At 37.8% G+C, this 13,598-nt stretch overlaps 2 protein-coding genes across 5 annotated transcripts in view; both read right to left on the bottom strand.

Annotated features, from left to right (window-relative positions):
• Positions 1-1,187: 1,187 nt before the first annotated feature.
• Positions 1,188-7,231, bottom strand: LOC122777051 (polypeptide N-acetylgalactosaminyltransferase 6-like). 3 transcript variants are annotated; one of them, XM_044038005.1, is made up of 8 exons: positions 6,834-6,896; positions 5,506-5,922; positions 4,013-4,188; positions 3,102-3,251; positions 2,714-2,948; positions 2,021-2,135; positions 1,745-1,939; positions 1,188-1,650 (listed from the first exon to the last, which is right to left on the bottom strand). In XM_044038005.1, the coding sequence occupies exons 2-8, from the start codon at positions 5,877-5,879 to the stop codon at positions 1,492-1,494; spliced, it is 1,404 nt and encodes a 467-aa protein (XP_043893940.1). In that variant the 5' UTR covers positions 5,880-5,922; positions 6,834-6,896; the 3' UTR covers positions 1,188-1,491. The 3 variants fall into 3 exon arrangements, with proteins under 3 accessions (XP_043893940.1, XP_043893942.1, XP_043893941.1); XM_044038007.1 differs by lacking the exon at positions 5,506-5,922 and having other exon boundaries at positions 6,834-7,231; XM_044038006.1 differs by lacking the exon at positions 6,834-6,896 and having other exon boundaries at positions 5,506-5,951.
• Positions 7,232-10,323: 3,092 nt separating this feature from the next.
• LOC122777042 (adenylate cyclase type 6-like) overlaps positions 10,324-13,598 on the bottom strand; it is a 47,653-nt gene continuing 44,378 nt past the window's right edge. For both annotated transcript variants that reach the window (XM_044037981.1, XM_044037982.1), the window contains exon 24: positions 10,324-13,228. In XM_044037981.1, coding sequence (XP_043893916.1) covers positions 13,100-13,228 — 129 coding nt within the window. In that variant the 3' untranslated portion in view covers positions 10,324-13,099. The remainder of the gene's footprint in view (positions 13,229-13,598) is intronic.

Raw genomic sequence — 13,598 nt, 5'->3', positions numbered from 1 at the left:
ATTTGGTTTCTTTGCTCCATATAACTAAGAAATCATTCAAGCTGAATCGTTTTGGTTTGTGGACAAATTGAATAATTTCACAAAAATTATTCAATGTGCATAGAACCCTCTTGAAACTGAAAGAATTATTTCTTATGGGATTTGTTAGTGTTTCATGTTTTGTAATAATAATAATGGTTTACACTTCCAGGCCACCGTATGGAATACCTCAAACATTGATAAACACTGTCGTCATTCTTAAGTAGTTTTGTATGAAAACAATGATATAAAACACCACATACTTTCTGCCCTTAACTGAATTTCAAGTAAATGTAGAGGTATCGTAGTAGTGACAAGAATGAGGAAACTGAAATTGCATTATTTCCTCGTGCAACCAGGAAGCGTGTGTTGCAATATGAGTTGCTACACAGTTGAAGGAATATCTTTTCAAGGGTTTGCACAAAAATGTGTTTGTTAGACAAAACCAGTAAATATGTTAAGTGGAGAACACAGATCATATAAATTTGTGTGGGTTTAGCTCTCTCAATAATCTAATGGCGTGTATCCACCGGCTCGCCTCGCCACGGTGCCTGGTACTAGTACCTGCTCTGGCGAGGTTCCAAGCGAGCCGATGCGATACTATGCGTGACATCACCAGACTGCTGGCCACTGATTGGGTGCCGTCACAGGAAGAGATGTCCGACACAAGAATCAAGCCGAACAATGCCGAATTGTAGATAAGTTAAAAACTACTTAACAATCCTAAAAATATGGGTTGATCTCCAACAATTACCAGGGAAATGTCTAAAATCTCAACATTTAACAGAGGAGTCTGGTGTATTTAGAGACATCACAAACCCTGCCGCTGTATTTCAGTTCAGTGACTGTGTCAGACGGAGTCTGTGCTCTGGTCATGGAGGAAGTACTGAACAAATAGTTTTAATTAACTGATTCTAATGATTCAATTAGACTGAAAACAACTGCTTCACAAGTCACCAGTCACTCGTTTGTGTGTTTCTGTGTGTCGAGTGTAAAACGAGCCGCGCAGTGATGACTCCGCCCACTTTGAGTAGGTACTATTTTTGTAGTGGAAAACGTGGAAAAAGTGCTGTGGCGTGCCGTGGTGAGGCGAGTCAAGTCAAGGCGAGCTGGGATCATGGTGGAAAACTGCCGAAATATTAACCTGAAACAAACAATGAAACAGTTTGTGCTCTCACAACACACCAAAAGTAGATATAATTGAAAAGAAATTGAGCCAGCAAACAATCTGCATGACATATAAATGTGTTCCAACAGAGTTTAACCTTCTTCAAAAGATGTACCTTGCATGTCCTCTTATTTTCTTATTTTGAGACTAATTTAAGACAATATTTCTTATATATATATTTACATATATGCATTTTTTACATGTAGAACTATACAGACCCCTGCACTAAACAAGTGCAGGGGTCTGCAACCTCTCTTTGGATGAAAGTGCAGTTGCATGTTTTACAACTGCAAACATTCGAGAGACTATCCAATGCTGGTAAAGTTGTTGGCCAGTTGATGGATGGGAGGCGGGATGTGAGCGACATTGGCCTCTGGGTAAATGTTCTGCAGGTACCAAGCAAAGTTCCTGCACTTTAATCTCTCCCTGAGTTTATGACGTTCACCAACATCTCCAAAGGACCTCTGGAGAAAAACACACACACAAAAGAAACATGTGACACTGTACCGTGTATTTCAACATCAAACAGTTTGGGAAGACGCATTTGTGAAGGCGAACCTTTAGAAAAACTGCAGCTGCATTTCTGTTTTCACGATAGAAGACCCATTTGTAGTGATCCAGCCAGACCTCAGCCAGACGCACTAGGTTGCGGGCGATAGTTTCATTACAGCTGGTGTGGGGGCTGTTTTCTCGGAAAATGTGGCCGACAACAGAACAGGGAATGATCTCTAGCTGACCTCCACACAGCCAGACCTGCAGTAGAGAAGATTATTACCATTTTGTACAGTACTAACATGTAGTGTACTGTATCATGAAACACACTTAATCTCTTACCCTGAAGGACAATTCCAAATTCTCACCGCCGCAGAACATCTGGTCGTCATAAGTCCCAATATCCTCAAAGTATGATTTAGATATAGAGAACACAATTCCAGAGAAGGTGGGTGTTCTATGAAGTCAGAAAAAAATCAATAATGATGTAGGTAAAACAAAAGAAACAAAGAAAGCCTTCACATCATTAAGGAACTGTGAAGAAGTTAGTGTGAATTAAGTTATTTTTTATTATTGCTTTGTTTCCTGTTGTTCTTTTCTGCAATTTTATAATAGCATGTTTTCACAGCACTCTGGCTCATAATGCCTGAACTGTGAGGAACCAAAATGTTGATATATCTTTAGAAGCTGACGGTATCCAAATATGTGAATTGAATGATTGGCATGCCCCTTCTTTTTCTTCTTTGGTGTTTTATGGCAGTTGACGTCATCTGCATCAATTACCGACTACTTAAATGTGTACTTTTCGTTGGCATGACTGTGAAGAACCACTGTGTGTATTTAAGATGGATCTGAATTCACATTCATGTTCAACTTTCATTCATAAAAGTAGCAAATTTAGCAGATCTGAAATGGATTACCTTAGTTAGTTATATACAATGTGTGTGCCTGGTATTCCTTATGTTGTGGGGACCCCATAACATTAATAACTAGATTTTCAGGTAAAGACATTTACATGGAATTGTGTGTGACTACCTAATGGGATATGTCTCGTTCTTCCTCCTCTTCTTCTCTTCCTCAGGAATGCGCTCCCATCCAAACGTGAGGTTCCAGTCGAAATTCCCTCTAATGTGATACTGCAGCTGAAGGAACGGCTTATGGAACTTAAGATTGTATTGGTCAATGACGGAGATGAGTGGGCTGACCACAGTGCTGCGCTGCTCCGATATACGTGCTAGAAGAGGCTCCAGCCATCCATTGAAGCATTCACCTATGAACACATGAATATTTGTGCATGGTTAATTGCTTGCTGTACGACTTACATCAGAGGACTTTTTTATTGATAGCAGGTGATTATACAGTGGTGTTTTCCCTTCTCACATACCAATCAAACCCAAGCATGAAAATATTATGGGATACCTACAGTGGGGATCCATGAAGGTGAGGACCTCTCCTTGTGCAGCCTTTGCTGCCAGCAGTCTGGCAGCAACCAAGCCTCTTCTCTGTGTCTGTCGTAACACGCGCACTATCTTCAGCTGCTGTACGTGTTCATCCAGGAGAGTCTTCAGGTCATCTGAAGAAAACTAATTACTGTTGTTATTATGACTTTAGTGGAAACACAATTAGCTCTGATATTACTGACAACTCCTTTATTTGTCTTTAACGTTCTGGTTCTGTTACTATGTGATGTGAAATGTGATGTAATGTTAACTCTTTCACACCTTCAAATCTTTTGTTGCTTATTTTAACCATAAAGGGCCAGAAAATGAGTGAGTGAATGAATGAATGAATGAATGAAAGTGCTCTTGCCCATTTTTCCAGAATAACTTTCAATATCTGGCAGTTATTTACAATTTACTACATGTTAAAATAGTGTATTAACAATTTAAAATGAAGATTTAAAAAAAAAAAACAATACTATACAGTAGTTGTACATGAACACCAGATTTTGCCTGTTCAATTTGAAATTTGAACAGTATAAAACATATTTAAAAGAACATTTGTTTGAGTTTTTGTCTCAATGCGCAAAAACAGACCAAAAGAATGGCAACTATGTACAGATGTTTTTCCAAAGTTACTCTATGAACTAAGTTTAGAATGCACAAAGCAATAAAGAAAATTGTACAAATTAGACTTTTCCATGTTAAAATAATTCCAGTGACACATCCATGTATGCATTGGTATAATACTAGTATATATAACATACAGAGCGACATACAGAGGGCTATTAATTATTAATTATATTAATTAACTTCAAACAATTCTTACATTCAGATGATTGTAAATACACACACAAAATAATAATAATAATAACAATAATTTCACTGCACTCACTGTCATCTGTGCTGGCATCGTCCACCAGTAGGATCTCTGTGAGCAGAGCAGCAGGCGCTGTGTGTAAGACACTGTAGACTGTCCTCATCAGAGTGGACATGGCCTCATTATGGAACACGATGATCACAGACGTTTTTGGGAGACCAGGACATCTCCAAAACTTTTGTTCCAGGCAACTGTCAAGAGTCAAACAGGCGTCACATTTATAACATATAGGCCATGGGCCAGACCAGGTTTTGGTACCATGTTCCTCTGTAATATTTTGGTATGTTGAACAACCCAAGTTAGTGGTTAATGGTTAATATTCTGGTTTATCTCATTACCAGGACATTTTTCAATGACTTATAGAATATTGTGTTTGGCATCATTTTAAGGGGGAGCTTATTTACTTTCATTTACGCCTCATTAAGGATATTTTCACACAACAATGCAGTTCACTTCAGCTCTTCAGCACAACCTACAGGCAATCTGATGTACATACTTTGAACATTTCTTTAATTTTCACCAACTATATAAGCACACCTGAGCAAAAAGTACTCAAAATGTTTAAAATCGGATTGAATTTGTGAAATTTGGTAATAACATCACAGTTCAAAGTTCACTTCTAAAAGGTCTAAAAAAAAGGTCTATGTTTGTGACTTCTGCACAATTATTGCTACTTTATATCACTACTAAAAATGCGATATAAAATTAATCATAACGTTGACTCAACAACACATAAGAAGACGGAATCCCTCCTGCATTTTTTAACACCTGAATATGTGACCTATAAAATCCCACATATGTCCATATAAGGAGTTGTGTATTATTCCCACGGCAATTTACCATGGGTGCACTTGTGGCACAGATCTGTGTCTGTGAGCACTAAGGGTTAAATATATTTAGCATTTTATCTCTGTGACCTTTAAGATCAGAGACAAAAGTCAGAAAGTGTAGTGCTCACAGGACTCTTAAAGATTCAGGAAATGCACCATACGATTCCATTGTGACATGTTGATATGAGGCATAAATTACAGTAGAAGGGGGAAGTTGTTAAAACATGAACCTCACCACATTTAGAAACTATTCTTTATATAGTTGTGTGGTAACGCAACAAAAAAATACATGTCAATAAGGATTATTTAAGGTTAATAACTGCCCATGATAAGCTTCTCTTTGAAATGACATCAAACACAATATTATAAGTCATTTAAAAATGCCCTGGCCATGAACCTAAACCAGGATATGCACCAGCGTCTGACATTGCTATTTACTTTAGGGTTGTTTCACTTGACGTAGTTACTGTGACACAGTTGCCACCCAGGAATGTCGATCATGCTAAAATGTCATCTCTACTGTAGACATGGACCTTTTCAAAGATTATGACCAAGTCTTGTCCTCTTTAGCTGTACCGACAAATGAAATGTTGGTCCCTGGCCCATGGACTAATATCTTCTCCAGAATCATGTTTCTGAGTCTACATACAGAAATAAAAAAACAATGCTTGTCCTCACTCTGTGTTCCGGGTGTCATGGCCAAGATCGCGATGCAGCGAGATACGATCACTGGCAAACTGGTAGAACTGGTTGTTATTGAGCCCAAATAACTTCTCATATTCTTCATCCAGAGTCAGTTTATGTGTCATAACAAAGGCTTCGCCATTTGCTCCTGGTGCACTGGCATTTTGGGGAGGCCTGCGAAAGTGAGGCTCCAGCTCCTCCTTGGTGTAAAAACCAGGTAAACATTTTGAACCTGATGTACGCAGGAACGGCTCAACAGGTAAGACTGGTCCACTCACTCTCACTACACCTGCTAACTGCATCAATAAATAAAGGAAAATTAAAAAGCAGGAGACTGCAACCACTGGTCGTCTGAGTTTGCGACACATGATATGCAGATGGGAAGATGGACTTCAGAGACTGGAGCAGCACCTTTGATTCCAAAGAGAAAGGTCCAAAGATACATCACACAAATGAAATTGTTACTTTTTCTTCACTTTTAAGCAAAGTCTTAAGGTGCTGCATGTTTATAACACATGTTATAATCATTTGGAAAACGTTTCTCTACAGACACACATGCAGAATGTATTTTTGATAGATGCAAATTATGAAAATGAAAGGTACAGTGTGGATACACACAAATTAATTTGCTAAAACCGTACATGTATTCATTTAGTTATGTGTATTATGCAGTATAACCGGGGTGGAAAGAGTACAGAAACATTCTACTCAAGTAAAAGTACCACTATTTTGATAAAATTCTACTTAAGTTCAAGTAAAATGTACTTAAGTGAAAGTAAAATAGCAGCTCATTTAAAATGTACATGGAGTAAAAGTTACTTAGTTACTTTTTTTAACAAGGTTGGGGTTCTTTGTATTGCAAAAAATAAAAATGCTTTTAATTAAAGGCAACCCTTTACAAATTAAAGTGCCGACAAAATAAAATATGTAAACACATAATGTATCAGTCAAAATGTGTCAAAGGTTAATTCACCTGTTTTTTTGTGATTTAAAATGTAGTGAAGTACAGTATTTGAAAAAAAAACATACTTAAGTAAAAAAATTACAGAAACGCAAGTAAATGTAATTCATTGCTTTCCACCACCGAGTACAACCGTATAACAGATCTGTGCATTGTTGTACAATACTACAAGTGTACAACTTGTACACATGTAGTATTGTACAAGACACAGTATTTCTACAAGACACTTCTCACCGGATAAAACATGTCAAGGTGTTTGATAAAATGGTCAAAATCCATGTTGACATCCAACTATAATAATGTTTGATAATAGTTGAGTTCCCTGCAATATTTAGGCAGAATAATAGATTGTTGTACTTACTCTTCTTCTTGGCTGAAGCTCAGAAACAAACTCCTCCACCTGTGCTCTTCCTTAGACATTAAGACGTAACGACTGCTCAAACCAGTTTGACAGACGATATAAAAAGCTTGTGTTTTTACAGCTACTGTATCATTACCAGGAACAGTCTTGAATATTGTAATAATGCCATAAGTTTTCTTAGTGCAGTTTCTTCGTTTTACAATAGATTTATGATACGCTGTAAATTGCTGTTAACCACTTTCTCTTGGATCTTATTTTCAGAGGCTGCTTCAAATCTGATGACTGTCTCTATATACGCACCTTCTGTTCAAGTCTCATGTTTTATCATTTTATTATTCGATTATCTGATTCCCTAGTATGAAGGACTTTGGACCAGCTTTTGTTGTTTTAAAATGTGCTATAACTAAACCTTAACTCCACATGTTGTATTTTTTTAATTTTTGCAGCCGCATCAGTCCTGGTTTAAAACAACTGTGAAAGTTGTTCGGTGAAAAAGCGTTGAAAATTGGAAGTGGGAGGGGCTAAACAAAATGGGAAAACAACTGTTTTTTTTTTAAATGTTTCACATACAGTACATAAACAAAAGTTGGTACAAATGTTAATCATGTCAGGACAGTCCAAAAAGTCACCTGTTTTTGATGAGTATCAAAAACTTTAAATTCAGAGAGAGTGTCCGCCTCCCGAACTATCATTGGCAGGTGGTTCCCGATCTCAAAATTGGTGAAAACACTTAAAACACATGGTAGATGATGCCTGCTGAACATGTTGACAAATCTTTTAACGGTGTTGCCATGGCAACAATGCAAAGTCAGATTTTTGCTACAAAAAAGTATCTCTGATTCTATTTTAAATAAAGTGGACTTTATATGCTCGTAAATGTATGACTCTAATCATTTAAATTAAGACTTTATTCTCGACGCCTGTGAATTTATTTTTCTCAATGTGGCCCTAATACGAAACAAAACATAAAAGTTAAACAAGGTAAAAAGGTTATAAAGATGTAGAAAGATTAAAGTCTTAAAAGTAAAAATGACATTTCATGCAAAGCAATAAAGAGTAGAAAATGCAGTTAGCTTTACATAATAATGACAAAAAAAACAATAACTTATGTTCATAAACCCTGGTCCATAAAAGGAGGAACGACAACCAAGACAATACTTGAAATGTGAATTATAAATGAAAAATAATAAACTTTTCAAACTTACGTAAAAAACAAAACAAATCAAAAAAGAAATTAGAGCAGTTTACTAATGTAAGAAAAAAAAGTTCCTCAAACTCCTCCTTTTATTCTGCTTCTCCACCTGCACCACTGTTACTGAGGCTGATGTGGTGAAGTGGCTGTGACGCCCCCTGCTGGTTGCACTAAAACTTCATTGAATCAAAAAAAGGGACTGGAAGAGAAGTTAAGAAGGCAGGGATGAAAGAATGAAAGAAATGAAAGAAGGGATGAGGAATGAAAAGAAAGGAGCGATGGTAGACAGAAACAACATCTGGAAGGAAGGGGAAAAGGACAAAAGAGGGGATGAAAGGAGGACAGAAAGGAAAGAAAGAACTAAAGAAAATAGCAAGAAATGAGTCTGTCTACTCACACAGGTAAATCACATCCAGTTCAGTCAGTGAAATCCAGTCTGTGTGTTTTGCTGCCGGTTTGTGGACACGGACACTGGCTTCTGTGAACACATGAAAACAGAAAATTGTTGAAAATGTTGTGAAATGAAACGCCCGTATGTTAGCATTGAAAGGAATAAAAATTAAACAACAAATTGAATCACAGCTCACCATAACAAACAGCAAAATACATCTCAAATCTGCTCATTTAGCACAAAACACACGTGAAATAAAACAGAACTTTAAATGAAACACCAGTGTTTCAGCCTGTTTTTAGAAGTCTGTCGAGCACTACTTGGAAGTCAAAACTATATCAATTGTAGAAAGTCACCTTTTTAAATGTTGTGCACACTTGAGAGAAAGAAACCACAACCATACTAAATGAAACAACTGCCCCTGAAACCCAAAGCTTCTCCTCTAACAGCAGAGGGCGCCCTCAGCCCAGTTAAGATCCACTGTTGATGACCTTCAAACAGTTTGAGATACAGTATTTCCTCAACTTTTTTTTTTTTTAAAAAACAGATCAGTTTTCAGAACTCAAGCTTTTATTTTTGCATAATCTCTGATTAATTAGAGAAAAGCAGGGAACCTGCTGGTTAATGGTTAATCCAGTAATTTACACAAAAGGTTTAAGGCTCGGCGGTAGATTATTTGTTAATAAAACCAAAATGTTCAACTCTCTCACTGCTTAATCCAACCGCAGACTGTTAAATATCATTGGTTTCAAAGTAACATACTATATATATAACACATCACATTGTTTTTAACTGTTTCATTTATAATTCATGATGACAAAATAAATATCAGTAGAATTTTTTTCTTCTTTAAAAATATAGATATTCGAAAATATTGCAGTTAACACCCACGGCAGAATAAAAAATACAGGGACTCGTTTCGAGCTCGAACCTGTTCAGAACCGCTGATGGTACTAGTCTTTCATTGTTTTTCTTTGAATGTCAATGACAATGAAAATAATTTTATTTTCATTGTCACAATTGTCATTTTTAAATGGCTATGTAACCAAATGTAAGCCATGCAGGAGTGAAACAATGAAAAATATCTGCCTTTCTATCACAGTCTAATACCAAAATAACACAATAAAAGATAAATGGCTGTAGCCGTCGGCCACAGCTGGGTTGCAAACCCTGAATTCTGGTTTCAAAACGCAACTCCTCACCAGATTTTATTATTATTAATATGGCCCCCCCCCCGGCCATAAATAATACATTATAAAACAGGAGCAGCAGGCCATACAAAATCTGACTGAGGGCCATGATTGGCCCCATGATTTAGAATCATCTAAAAATAATTTATAAAAAACAAGGAAAATGTTTACCGCAGACTTACTCGCTGTAGTACTGAGAATGCACACACTTTTCATTAAAATACAAAAACAAATATATCACCACCTGCCACTGGTGTGCATGTTCTCCCCATGTGGATTTTCAGGTTCTTCAGTTTCCTCCCACTCCTCCTCCAAAAACTGGACACTCCGCCCTGAGATGGCCTGGCGACCTGTCCAGGGTGTGACCCCACCTTTCGCCCTATGTCAGCCAGGACTGACACCAGCGCCCCCTGTGAACGTGGAGGACAAAGCGGTCTAGAAGATGGATGGATGATTGCTGGGAGCTTCAGAAAACACAGGCTAACTGTCTCTCGGATGTAACTTTTAATACTTCACTGTTTACACACTAGGGATGGTAGTAAGATTTTATCGATACTGATACTGCTTATCGATACCGATACTTGAGGTTTTGTTCTGATTCCCAACTGTTGAGTAACATGATGAGTAAAATAATATATGACCACAAGAAAAAATCAACTGCCATTGATTTTATTTTTTTTATTTTTTTTTTCTTCAAGGGGAAATGTTATTTTTCTCTTTGTCATAGTCCTCAAACTCCTCTTGTCCTTCATCTCTGCAGAACACTCCCCCTCCTCTCGACTCCTCCAACCGAAGGAAAACACAAATGAAACAAAAACAAATATGGAAAGGATGCATCAGGCCTGAGCAAAAACACTGTTTCAGTAGTATGGGGGACAACCTTCCTCCCCTCGCTTCACCCCGCCCCCCCCCAAAAAAAACATCCCAAGAGTTAACAATCAACACAAGTCTATGGACAGCCAATAGAAATAGAATACATACAATGCACATTTTTTATAAACTCAAGTCCATTCTATAAACTCTTTGCTTAAATGAATCTCATCGTTCATTGGTCACAGTTGGCGTGATAGTTGGTGATCTCCCTTACATTACTGTACTCTGGTGCACCCACCATTCCCGAGGCCGAATATCATACCGCTGCACAGGAGTGACCAAATAGCACAAGGCTGCGAGTGCTGGCTTTGGTACAAACATGATCAAGTGTTTTGTTGTCGTTGTTGAGCTTTAAGTCAGGGCTGATTCTCCCGGAGTTTGATTCAGAATCACTGCAATAATAATATAATTCCACAAGCCCTTATCTCTCTTTCTTTTTTGTCCTCCCAGTCCAAACATCAGCAGTCCAGACAGAGCGAGCAGGCACACTTTCCTGTTTTAGTATTATTCTAGGATGTTGTTTTTTTTTTTTTTTTATTAACTTAAGGCAAATCAAAACTGAGTGAGTAATGAATAAATGCATGTCGACCCCACTCACGCTGCCTGTCCTGCTCACACAGTGTCAAACCAGGGGAAACTTCACGTGTGGAAGGAGAGGTCACCTTTACGTCTGACTGAGATTTACAATACTGCAGTTGTGGCATAAATAAATGTTTTTTTAAAAAAAGCACAGTGAATCATCTGTATATTATATGTGTGTGTCTGCATACGTACACTCCGGTTTCAGCTGCAAAGGCAGCTACTGGTTATTACTTACTATACATGATCACGCCTACCGCCAGCTGAAATACTGTATTGTACGTTTCATAGGAGTGAATGGCAGAGTTTGTTGGCTGCAGTTGATCAGTTGCTACCAGTAAGCGTGAGCTTCTTAACTGGCATTTTTTACAGAGAAAGCGTGCTGGTCTTTGATCCTTATCGTTGGAATGAAATCATCAGAATAAGCATAATAATTATAATCAGAATCATCATAATAATAATAATATTAAGAATATACAAATGATGGGATACAGAAGTGATACAAAAATACCTCACATTAAAACAAAAACAAAAGTTGAAAAAAAAAAACTGAGATACCACAATCAGACATGCTTCAAAGCGGTTATGATTTGGCAAGAAAGCAAGTTTTGTTGTATCATAAAAACCTCACAGTGAAAATAGTTATGCCCCATCCAGGATTACAAAGCACAGTAATTCAGTCAAAATCAATATTTGTTTCGATGTTTTTTTGTTTTTCCCTTCATCTCTTTCTTCTTCTTCATAGAAGAATCGGGCTGTTGGGGACTACTGCGCTGAAATCCAACCCCCTGATCCAACCTCCCACACCCATTCATCCATTCATCCCAAGCCCCCCCGATGGCTCTGGAACAACTCTATGACCCGAGTGCCTTCATTTCCATTCGGACCAAAAAAATACATCTCTGAAAGGGAAGGAGCTGTTGTTGTTGACGACATACTGTTATGGCTGAAACTCGCCGTGCACGGGCTGCTCGAGCTCTAGGAGGAACTCATCTGACAGGAAGTGATCATGAATTCTCGCCGGAGCCACTTCTACTCTCAAAATATACATTTCATATATAACGCTCTCCAAAAACATCCTTGCTCATCTTTTCCTAAAGATTGTGGGCAATATATATATATGTATATATATACAAAACGATTCCATTTTAATCGTTTTGCTTTTTGATGCCTAATCGACAGACAAAACAAAGTAATTGTACATATGTTATGAAACTAATGAAGCAGCCGTCGCAGCCTGGCAAAAAAAAAAAAAAGAATAAAAAAAAAAATCAAAAGGTTCAGGCCTGCTGTCTAAAAGAACAGAGGCGGTGGTCATTGCTGACGTTAGCGAGAACATTTAAAACATGTCTTGCCTTGCTTTTAGTAAATACTTTAGTCTTTGGTCGATATATTCCTCCTTCAGTTTATACATATATATTCATACACACACAAATATGCATGTACATACACACCTCCTAAACGTGTAATAAACTGGATATTTGTGCAGTACGTGTTCACACTTCTTCATAAAAGGACCTTTTTTCTTTGCACAAAAACACTGAGATCCAAAATAAATTATTAATAATTCAGAAACGATACATGAGTACCTGTTGATAATTCATGTGGGAGAAAAAAAATAATGACAGAAATAAACAAAACACAAAGTAAACAATAAAAAGTAGCCTTATGTACAGCGGTAATCTTCTTTTGACACAGGCTAAAAGGCGTTGTTTTAAATAAACAGACTTTGCATCTTTCAAAAAGCCTGAGAGAGAGGCTAGACGTGAGGAAAAACACTTGTCCTTCAACATGTGTACGTGAGCCCAAAATGGCAGACGCAACCCGAGAACATTTTCCTCTCATCAAGAAACACTTTCTGTTTTGGAGTCTTGAAAGTTTTTCCTTTCCTCTTTGCTTGGGATTCAAGTGATGGCATCTCTGCTTTGTAGCCATTGCCTCACACGGTGAGTCCTCACTCAGTGGTGCAGTGTCCATGCAGTGGGGATCCTCCCAGCATCTGCTGCTGCTGCCGCTGCTGCTGCCGCCGCTGCTGCCGCTGCTAACTGTTGGGCGGTCCATCATTCAGGAAGTAGGTCGTCATTTCCCCTTTACCTTTGACTTTAACAACGCCGCGACACTCCAGCACATATCCTTTGTTTGAAAGCACCTGGTGGAGGTCTGTGGTCACCTGTGAGCAGACCAGAAGGCACATTTACAGGACGCTGCATACATTTGAAATGTCCACTTAAAAGATTTCTAGCACTTTTTCTTTTGCATTGAGGATTTATTGTCAAATTGGTGACAAAATATTACATATTTTACATGTTGTAATTGTAAAATAAAAATAAGGTCATTGTGGACAGGTCAAGGAGCTAGAGTTATTGGACGTTTATCTTAATGTCGCATGGTGTACGAGATAGGGAGCGGCAAAGTTGGAAATTTCAAGTTAAATGTGCCATATTCACACATTTTAAATAAAAAAATGATCAACTTTGAGACGTAGTAAAATTTACATTTTACATAAGTTCTGACTGGGTTGTGTTCAGGACATCTATAAC

Source organism: Solea senegalensis, linkage group LG11 (assembly GCF_019176455.1).
Source record: "Solea senegalensis isolate Sse05_10M linkage group LG11, IFAPA_SoseM_1, whole genome shotgun sequence".
NCBI classification, from domain to species: domain Eukaryota; kingdom Metazoa; phylum Chordata; class Actinopteri; order Pleuronectiformes; family Soleidae; genus Solea; species Solea senegalensis.
This window is presented reverse-complemented; position numbering and strand designations above follow the sequence as displayed.

Bases quoted from the DNA above. Each gene is read 5' to 3' on its own strand.
- LOC122777051 (XM_044038005.1), bottom strand. From the start codon at position 5,879: ATGTGTCGCAAACTCAGACGACCAGTGGTTGCAGTCTCCTGCTTTTTA. The intron at 3,252-4,012 runs GTGAGTGCAGTG...AGTTTTCTTCAG, and splicing joins CGATGCCAGCACAGATGACA to ATGACCTGAAGACTCTCCTG. The intron at 2,136-2,713 runs GTAGTCACACAC...CTGACTTCATAG, and splicing joins AACGAGACATATCCCATTAG to AACACCCACCTTCTCTGGAA.